The 9,818-nt window shown below is 36.8% G+C and overlaps 2 protein-coding genes across 2 annotated transcripts in view; one reads left to right on the forward strand and one right to left on the reverse strand.

The window, feature by feature from the left end:
* The window catches only part of TNNI3K (TNNI3 interacting kinase), a 341,139-nt gene that overhangs the window by 235,930 nt on the left and 95,391 nt on the right, over positions 1-9,818 (forward strand). The gene's annotated exons all lie outside the window — the stretch shown is intronic.
* Positions 5,198-9,818, reverse strand: part of LRRC53 (leucine rich repeat containing 53) — a 21,394-nt gene continuing 16,773 nt past the window's right edge. The window contains 1 exon segment of the mRNA XM_027770881.1: positions 5,198-7,521. Within this exon segment, the coding sequence (XP_027626682.1) occupies positions 5,198-7,521 (2,324 nt within the window).

The raw sequence follows: 9,818 nt of genomic DNA on the forward strand, positions 1-9,818 counted from the left end.
AATCTGCTGATTAAACTGCTCTGAGTCAGGTGTGTTAGTTCACATTCTTCATACTGCAAATCTTTGTACCTAAAGGCCGACTTGTGCTTATTCATCCAGTCCAAACCATCCTAGTAATTGTTGTTTTCTTATACAACCTTGGTTCTTATCCTTCTTAGATACTTTATCTCTATTCAACAAGAGAGCAGATGAAGTGAGGCTGTTACTATTTCAGGAAATCTCTTACCAAAGGAGAAATAGAATAAACCCTAGTCAAGATGTTTGGCAGGAGAGAGCAAGTTTCCCGTTCTTTTTCTAAAGAAAAATCTCGTATCTAGTCCCTGCCCAGTCCCACTTACATACATAGAAATACTTATGGAGAAAAATAAGGTTTCTTATGAATGTGAGTTGAACATCTCATAAGATAACATCTTCTCCTGACCATTGAATCTGAACATTATATTTATTTAGAATCTTCTTTCACCACTGGAATGTTACCTCCATTTAAAAAATAAATAAATAAACTTATTTCTTTGCTTGTTTGTTTTTATTGCCCACTATTACAACCCCAGCACCTAGAACCATACTTCGTAACATCTCAAAGTATTTGTTAGGTAAATAAATAAATAAATATCACACTTGCTTACCAGCATTCCAATCCCCACATCTGAATTCTGATGTCCAGAAAATTTGACTTGAAAATTTTATTACTCAAAATAGTTTGAGAAAATTTTTCCTTGCTTTTCATTATGAACCTCAAGCATAAATGTGTCAGTCCAGAATAAATGTCCTAATTCAGAATTTCTTTCTTTCTGTGGGATGTGAGCTGTGCCATAGTTTGACATAAAACATTTTCAGAAATCAAGGGGCCCACTCACAGTGGTGTAGTGGTAGCACAATACTCTGCTATGCTGGAAATGATATGGAAAATCAGTTCTTTTTCAGGAGATATTGGACATGCCTGGTACACACATGTGCCTGTGATCCTGGCTCACTGGGAAGGCTAGGGGGAGGATCGTGGCAAGAGACCTTGTCCAGGGTACTTGTCTTAGTGTTTGTCTTTCTCTATCTTTCTCTCCCTCCTTCCCAAAGAAATAAATAAAAAATAAATAAAAAACTAGTAAAAAATTAAGGGAATCCTTTTTGTTTTACTTAACTGATTTATCATGATTATAAATACAGGACATATGGAATTTTTCATTTGGAGATGAAAACAAGTCATTGGCAAATTCTAAAAGTATTTTGGGAGTAGATTGGATGCCTCAAAGGGGAAAAAATAGAAAAATGGATATAAAAAACTGAAACATGGAGAAGGAAGAAAGAGAAAAAAAATGTAAAGTGGTGAAAAATCTTATTGCTTAGTGGAAAAGTTGTACTGCTAAGCAGTGATTTAATAGTATAGTGTCTGGCCTCTAGTGATGAAGTTCAGGAAGAAAGATGGAGAAGAACTCTCTCAGGAAAGCAAAGTCTACAACTGGTTTTCAGTATCTGGGTTTGCCAAGTCAGTTGGGCTCTGGCCTGGTTGTGGCACCCACCTCAGAACTGTGAATTTGAGCTGCCCTGGTATGTGACACACTTGAGCCATCAGGATGTTGCTTGGAAGGGTTTCACTATGTCAGTAGGCTGAATGGTGAGGAAGAGGAACAAAGGAGTAATTTTCATTCTGTTCTTCAACAATTATGAGTGTTTGCTTCAGCTTCATTCCACTAGTTCTCCATCTTTATTGAGCATGAATCATCTGGGGTGGTAGACACTCTCTATGGCCCAGGGATGGGGGCTAGGGATTCAGTGGAAATGTTCTATCAATGAAGTTGAAGGCCTAGTAGTCATATGGAGATTAAAGTAATAACACATTGTTTATTCTATAGTTACAAACCAAGATTAAGAAAAACACACTTCCTAAGAATGCACACTAAAGCAAGTTGGAGGACAAAGAGTTAAGATAGGTTGGGGAAGGCTTCCCAGAGAAAAGTGACACATGGGCTGAGATCATAAGCATAAATAGGAGTTTGCTGAGTGAAAGGTTGGTCAGAGGGAAAAAATGTTTGTAGCATAGACAACATGTGCAAATTCGTGAAGAGAAGGGGGAAACTTACTGGTCTTCAGAACATCGTAGCCATGGTTACTTCTGTAAACCAGTCATCATCTGAAATAAGTTCATCTTCAGTTGTCACACACAGATGTAATACCCTGGTCATTACTTTCCAGGTTAACAACTTCACTACTCATTCTTTTTTCTACCTCTGTCTTTACCTCATTACTTGTTGAAACACAGTATTTTCCCGTGTCTTCTTAATCAAGCGCATAAAGACAACATAGAGGACAATGAGAACACCAGTCTACTAAACATGGGAAGAGGTAAGAGGAAAACAGTGAGAGGTGGGAAAAAGAACTACTAGTTAGATGGAATAGTTTTGGAAATCCTTAGAAACTTTAATAGAGAATTAAGACAGGAAATTACAGACAATCCTATCTTTGTTACAAAATCAGTGAAAGGATACAATAAAAGTATTTTTAAAATATTCATGTGGGGGCAGGCAGGTGGCGTGGTGCTGACCAGGTTTGAGTCTCAGACCTGGGAACATACTTTCTCACTTTCCCTCTCTTTCAGTTTCTTTCTGGTCAAATTTGAAAATAATGATAGGGACCAGCAGTTAGCAAAATGGCTATGTCGCTGGACTCACATGTAGTCGACCACGGTTCGTGTCCCAGACCCAGTGGCTTAAAACTCAAGCCGAGTGTGTGTGCATGCGTGCCCAAGATCCCAAGAAGAGAATGGAGGAGAAGGGATTATGGCGTGGCCATCCTGCCTTAGGGGTGATTTCTCGCTGTCTCTCTGTCTCTCTCTCTGTCCGTCTGGTGAGCACACGTGCCCTATGGCAAAAACCTCTCCAAAATAATAATAATGATAAATAAATAAAATGAAGTAATTCTTTAAAAAAAAAAAAAAGAAAATTTATCTATTCACTTAATGGAAAAATTATTTGTGGTTCCAATAGTGAAGCAGCTGCTGAATTATCTTCTAGTGGTCACTGAAATAGCCAAGCATTGTGTGGGCTGCAAATCACATACTCCAGATCACCCTGGAATGTTTGTTAAAATGGAGATGCTGGACCCTATCTTCAGTCCACTGATTGAAAACCTCAGGGATGAACCAGAGACTGCGCATTTTTAACAAGCACCCCAGGTTATTTTTGTCCAATAAGGACAGAGCTAGTGGTTGAAAAGGAAGCAAAGGACACTGAAGTCAGAACAGCCAGCAAGGCTACTGTGACAGTAATCCAGTTGATTACAGCACAAAGTCTGCCATGGTTACCATGGGGACTCAGGGGCAAGGGTAAAGCTGAGAACTGCGAACTACAAATTTCAAAGGAAACAGCATAGAGGGGCGAAAGACTAGATCTCAGGAAAAAAAGAGAGCGAAGTGTCCGGGAGAACTACCATCACCGCCTGAGTCAGCGCGTGCCCCAGAACACGGGCTAGGCCCGTGGCTATCAGGGCTATTGCTGGCAGTTGAGAGGAGAGAGAACGGAACTAAGGGCTCTGCAATAAGGTGGCAGCGCCTTCAACAAATAGGACAGGTAAAGGAAAGATAGGCCAGGTGAGGGAAAAGTCAGGTGGTCTAAGAAACCAAGGGCTCTGCCGATTAGAATAAACTTCAGGCAAGAAATGGTATCGATGTGCTTCTCACCTTAAAAGTGCTTAACAGAGTGAAGTGAGATAACTTCAGATGGCATAGGCAGAGAAGCCGAGCAAATACCGAAAGGGGAGCAGTTACAATGACAAGCAAGCAAGTTTTGAATCTTGGTGAGGAAGGAGAAAAAAGAGAGCAATTAAATTAATGTTCAAGTTAAAAAAAACATGGCATTTGCTGGCAATTCTGAATACGAAGGGAAACATGACGACTGGGGCATGTAAGCAGTATTTACATTGTTCTAATTATCTTTAAGTTGTACAATAATATCAAGTGTAGATATAAAGATACAGATCTAGACAAATATAGCTATAGAAGAAGAGGAAATACGTTTCATTTTTAACCTTCCTTCCCCCCCAACTAGGAAATGTGAGATTTTATAATATACTATGCTGTGAAGGTATACTTTAAACATTTTGCTGGGGTATCAATAATGAAATTGTTTGAACGTACCTATACTTTTTAAATAAGTGTGACTTTGAATAGATGTTTATTATGCTATTGCCTTTAAACCTAATATTTATAATCACATCTAATTCTTCTGCACAAGGAGTACTGACACCAAACAATAGTGGTGTCAGTGGCAGCTAAACTTGAGAGATCAAACCTTGAAAGTGACATTTTAATGGGTTATTTAGTTTTCAAAATCTTAAATTAAAAAAAAAATTGGCAATAAAACTCGTTAAAATTCCTTTTGTTCAAGATCCATTGTGTTGATCTTGAAGCTCTATTCTTCAAAAATGACTGAAGCTGAGATCTCCACCTAGTGGATTTATATGATTTTACAGAAATATCCTAACCCTGGAAATCCTTCATTTTTTTTCTCTTAGAGAAATAGCAGGTTTTAATGCTACTACTTAAGATTTAGAATAATTATCAAAAGAACAGTTGGAAATGGATGAAATATACTAATACGTATACCAGTTAGACTACAGTTGACAAATAAAGCTGAATTTTTATTATCATACCATAATTAGAAAAATAGTTCAGGCACAAATAGAAACAGACAATCATCTGTGTAGAAAGCAATGCTGTATTACCACTAATTAAGATGTGTATAATAATTACCATAACATAAGCATCAAATGTAACTCACTCAAGTAGGTTTTGTTTTTGTTTTTGTTTTTTTCTTATTTACTATTGGGTCATTGGAAATGTCATCACATTTTTACGTAGAAAAACACAGAAAAATATGTCATGACTTTTCCGATGGCCCAATACTTTGTTTGAGGCTTTATTTGAAATGTGTGGTTGCTTTTCCAGGACTAGGTAGAACTTTTCTTTCCCATTTTCCCATTCCTTAGAGAAACATACTCAGTTAATCGTATCAAATATATTTTGTGGGTCCATCTTTAATTTTTGTGTTATATTCAGCTGTACGCTTTCATTTCACTGATAATAGAGAGTTACTGAGGATTTATCCTCCAAAAAATGCATTTCAAACGCATGCAAATGCTACGGGATGTTTGTGTGTCCTTTTGAAGAAAGCTAAAGTAGAAAATGAATATTATTTGAGTTATTTTGTTAACTTTGTTCTGTCTTTAAAGGTGTAGCATATTCAGCAGATGGTGGATACAGCACAGGTTTGGGAGCAGAGTTTTCAGCTTCATTTATTCTGCTAGGAATTAGAGACACCTCATTTTCTGCCTCAGAATGAATGTCTTTTAAATCTGGTAAGAGAGTAAGCACTTCATGTGTCTCCGCTGTCACGGCACCTTCTTTCTGCGCACTGTTACCTTTATCTGGTTGAGCACTTTGAATTTCTCTCATATCGTGCCTATTACTGCTAATTTGAAGATCTATTTCACTATGGGGTATTCTATTTTGGGTTTCAGGGAAACTTGTGATATGCAAATCTTTAGCTGTAATGTTTTCCTCAACAGAGCTTGAATCACATAATACATGGTTTTCACTTTTTCCATTTTCCCAAGTTTGCTGCCTTTCTTTCTTGGTGCTTTTTAAGGTCATTTGTGTGTTCTGAATTAACATTCTATAATTTGCCTTGCTCTCATCCAGCATATTTTTCTCTTCTTCCCCTACTATTTTTATCTCTAGTGCTTCAGTGCCGCCATCTCTGGGCAATGCGTTTGTGCTGTCAATTCCTGTTTCACTACTGTTGGTTAGATGCCAAATGGCTTGACTACTAAAAGTACTGATATCCTTGAGAGACTCTATTCTATTTTGGTATGGAATAGAATTTGTCTTCAGAAATGGTAGGTTGTTCTTAGATTGTGTCTGGGCAATGAGAGAAGAGTCATAAGTTTCTGTTTTAGGAAGTGTTATTTCTACATCATTTCCTTCCTTACCCATAATACAATTTTCCATAACTTGATGTGATATTTTGGGTTTTATCATTAATGTATTTTCTTCAATTGCAAGTTGTTCATGACTTGAGTTTGGTTCTTCACATTTCAAAGCTTGATTTTGATCTAAAGCATATCCCTTACTAAAGGTGTCGGTCTTATGGATATCTAGAATTTGAGTTTGATTCCTCAGAGACAAAGAAAACTGGGCTAGCTCACAGGTCTTTGTTTTGTTCTGCCCCATGTCTTCAGTGGTCCCTTGGTCAATCGCCCCCTTGGAATGCTGGGATGGTAAAATGTCATTTTCTATATTTCCCCAAGTAGCTGATAAATAACTAGGAACTTCCGATTCAAGTTGAGTGGCACCTTCCATTCTCTCACTGGAGGATGCAAGGTGCGAGTTCCTGAGCTCAGCATCAGGAAATATAGACTGAAGCAGTGAGGCCGACTCTTCAGCACGAACATGACCGATTGGGTGACAATTGCCTTCCACAGAGGTCTGGCTGACTACAGACAAATTGTTAGCAAAGAGCAGAGGGGCACTTTTAGTGTTTCTTTTGTAACATGAGATCTGCTTTGGGGCATGTTTGAGTGGCAGCCTCTTTGAAGTGAGTCTAACATAGTTTTTATTCTCTTGCTGTTGAGGAAAATCTGCAGAAGATACAAGGTTTATTTTGTTTCTTTTCTCAGAAGTTTTGGATAGTTTTTTAGGCGAGGACAATGCTTGCTTGTGTTTCTTTGGGAGTTCTGGCAACGATTTTTCTGGGTGAATTCTGACTTTTCTAAAAGGGTGTAAATTCAATTTCATCCTTAAATTGTGTCCTTTAATTTTCTTCTGAAGGTCAGATTGATTGGTTTTCTTTTTCAGAATCTTTGAATCAGTAAACCATTTTTCTCCATCATTTCTCTCCCCAGGGTTTCTACGTTTTTTAAGATTCAAGTTAGTCAGTTGGTTATTTTGATTTCCAGGCTGTTTGCAATGTGTCGATGTTGTGGGTGACATCACCAACTTATATTTTTCTACTAAATCAGGATCATGGAGGCTAACCCTCCTTGAAGAATATGTTTTCTTGATTTTGGTTGATGGCCCTGATAAATCTATGTTGTCTTCACTCATGAGGAATTTTTCTATTGCACTGTTAATTTGGATTTGTTCTTTCTCAGGCTTTGAATGTTCTTTATGATTGGGCTTCTTTTCTTTCACATAATCTTGAAATTGATCACAGGGCACATATTTACAGAAAAAAGAATTGCTTGCCCGAAAATACCTAGGCCTGCTCTGTTTTAACAATCCACAAGGATCATCATATTTCGATCTATATTTCTGTAAGATCTTTAGTACATCATGTTCCTCAGGCTCACGCTCATAAGGCTTGGATGATGAGCTTGTAATAAAACGTCTCTGCCTGTGAGATTGTAAGCCATTGTCTTCTTTTCCTATTGGAGGCTGCCATGATTCATTTGTTAAATGCTTTTCAAGACTTTCTCTTGCCAAGGCTGAAGCGGATGTTGCATATCTTCTCCTAAATGTGTCACTGCTGATATCTGCTGAACAATAAATGCAGGAATTTAGCACTGGGCAGACTTTTATGACCCCAAACAAACAGGTGTTTAGAAACCTTATGAAAAGTGCAGAAAAGACTCCTCTGATTATAGAAATTCTTAAATATTTCCAAATTTTAACCAAACCCACAAAGAGCCTTTGGCAGTTTGGTGTGTTTGCGATTGAACTTGCTATGGCCACATTTCAATGGATCATGGTGCAGACTCAAATGTTATGATATCAGAAATACAAATGTTATTCATAAGTGTACATCTTGAGATTGGTTGTTAGGTTAACTTTAAAGATGAAGGATATCTAAATTCCTTTCAAATGGCCATAATATTTTTTCTTTCTGCATTAATTTCCCATTTTGAAATCAAATATTTGGGAGAATATTGGTGACATATTAAGTAATGTTCAGGTTTAAAAAAAACTAACCTAGACAACAAAACAGAAATATTTGTGGTATCAGTTGCTCAGTGAAAGCAGAAAACATATGTTTATTTCCTATAATTTACTACAATGTTCATTAAATACTTGTTAAATGAATAGGTATTTTGGAATATGATCTGGATTGTATGGTAGCAGTCTGTGCCTGGAACTTTTAAATGGTACAGGTTAATATAATATTATAATGTGTTGTTTTAATCTGCTATTGTGTTGTCAACAGAAAATATCTGGGACTGGGTGATTTATAAAGAGAATAGAGGTTTATTCACAAAACACATGACTGGTGATGAGAAAATCCAAAAGCCTTACAGAACAGTGAAAGGCAGAACTTTTAGCAGAGCAGAGCATGGTCTGAAATCATGTATGCTCTATCTGCCTCAATTCCTCTCTTTATAGACACACCAGAACTTGATCATGGGGGTTCCATCCTAATAACTTGAGCATACCCAGAGGCTCTGGCCACATTTCAATGGATCATGGTGCAGACTCAAATGTTATGATATCAGAAATACAAATGTTATTCATAAGTGTACATCTTGAGATTGGTTGTTAGGTTAACTTTAAAGATGAAGGATATCTAAATTCCTTTCAAATGGCCATAATATTTTTTCTTTCTGCATTAATTTCCCATTTTGAAATCAAATATTTGGGAGAATATTGGTGACATATTAAGTAATGTTCAGGTTTAAAAAAAACTAACCTAGACAACAAAACAGAAATATTTGTGGTATCAGTTGCTCAGTGAAAACAGAAAACATATGTTTATTTCCTATAATTTACTACAATGTTCATTAAATACTTGTTAAATGAATAGGTATTTTGGAATATGATCTGGATTGTATGGTAGCAGTCTGTGCCTGGAACTTTTAAATGGTACAGGTTAATATAATATTATAATGTGTTGTTTTAATCTGCTATTGTGTTGTCAACAGAAAATATCTGGGACTGGGTGATTTATAAAGAGAATAGAGGTTTATTCACAAAACACATGACTGGTGATGAGAAAATCCAAAAGCCTTACAGAACAGTGAAAGGCAGAACTTTTAGCAGAGCAGAGCATGGTCTGAAATCATGTATGCTCTATCTGCCTCAATTCCTCTCTTTATAGACACACCAGAACTTGATCATGGGGGTTCCATCCTAATAACTTGAGCATACCCAGAGGCTCTACCTTGGGACACTGTGGAGGAATTAAGATTTTATGTAACATCTTTGCAATACAATCAAGTTGCAACACATGAATTTCTAGAGACAATCCAATCACTGTCCACTAAGACCAAACTCCAAATCATGAGACTCTGGGAGACAAACCATTATGCAAACCATGATACATGTTAAATAAATAAATAATATTAATACCATTAATTGAGTACACATTAGGTGTTAGGCATTATGCTAAATCTTGTACATTTGTTACCTCATTTGATATTCACAAAAAACATGATCCATTGGAGAAGTCCCATTTTCTTGTAAATTTTACATCTGAAGAAACAAGTTTAGAGAGGTTGAATGTTTTTCCAAGTTATCAGCTAAATGATGGGGTCAGGACTTGAGCTCAGATCTGTCTGGCATTAAATCCTATCCTCTTAACTATAATATAATAAATATTAAGTTTGAAATTACATCTTATCAGTATACTATCTTGTTTCATGAAATATTTTTATCCAGAGACAAGAAGTATTTCTACTCTGTGAGAAAAGTAAAAGAGGTGAATTAAGCCCCAGGAAAACACCTAATTCTAGTATCTGCCACCAACTTCCTGGGTGACTATAGAGAAGCTACTTACCTTCTAGGTATTAGAAGTTTGGACTAGATGATAACTTTATGTGAACACAACTTATTTTAGGGA

This window comes from Tupaia chinensis, unplaced genomic scaffold, assembly GCF_000334495.1.
Source record: "Tupaia chinensis unplaced genomic scaffold, TupChi_1.0 Scaffold000164_1, whole genome shotgun sequence".
Classification (NCBI taxonomy): Eukaryota; Metazoa; Chordata; class Mammalia; order Scandentia; family Tupaiidae; genus Tupaia; species Tupaia belangeri.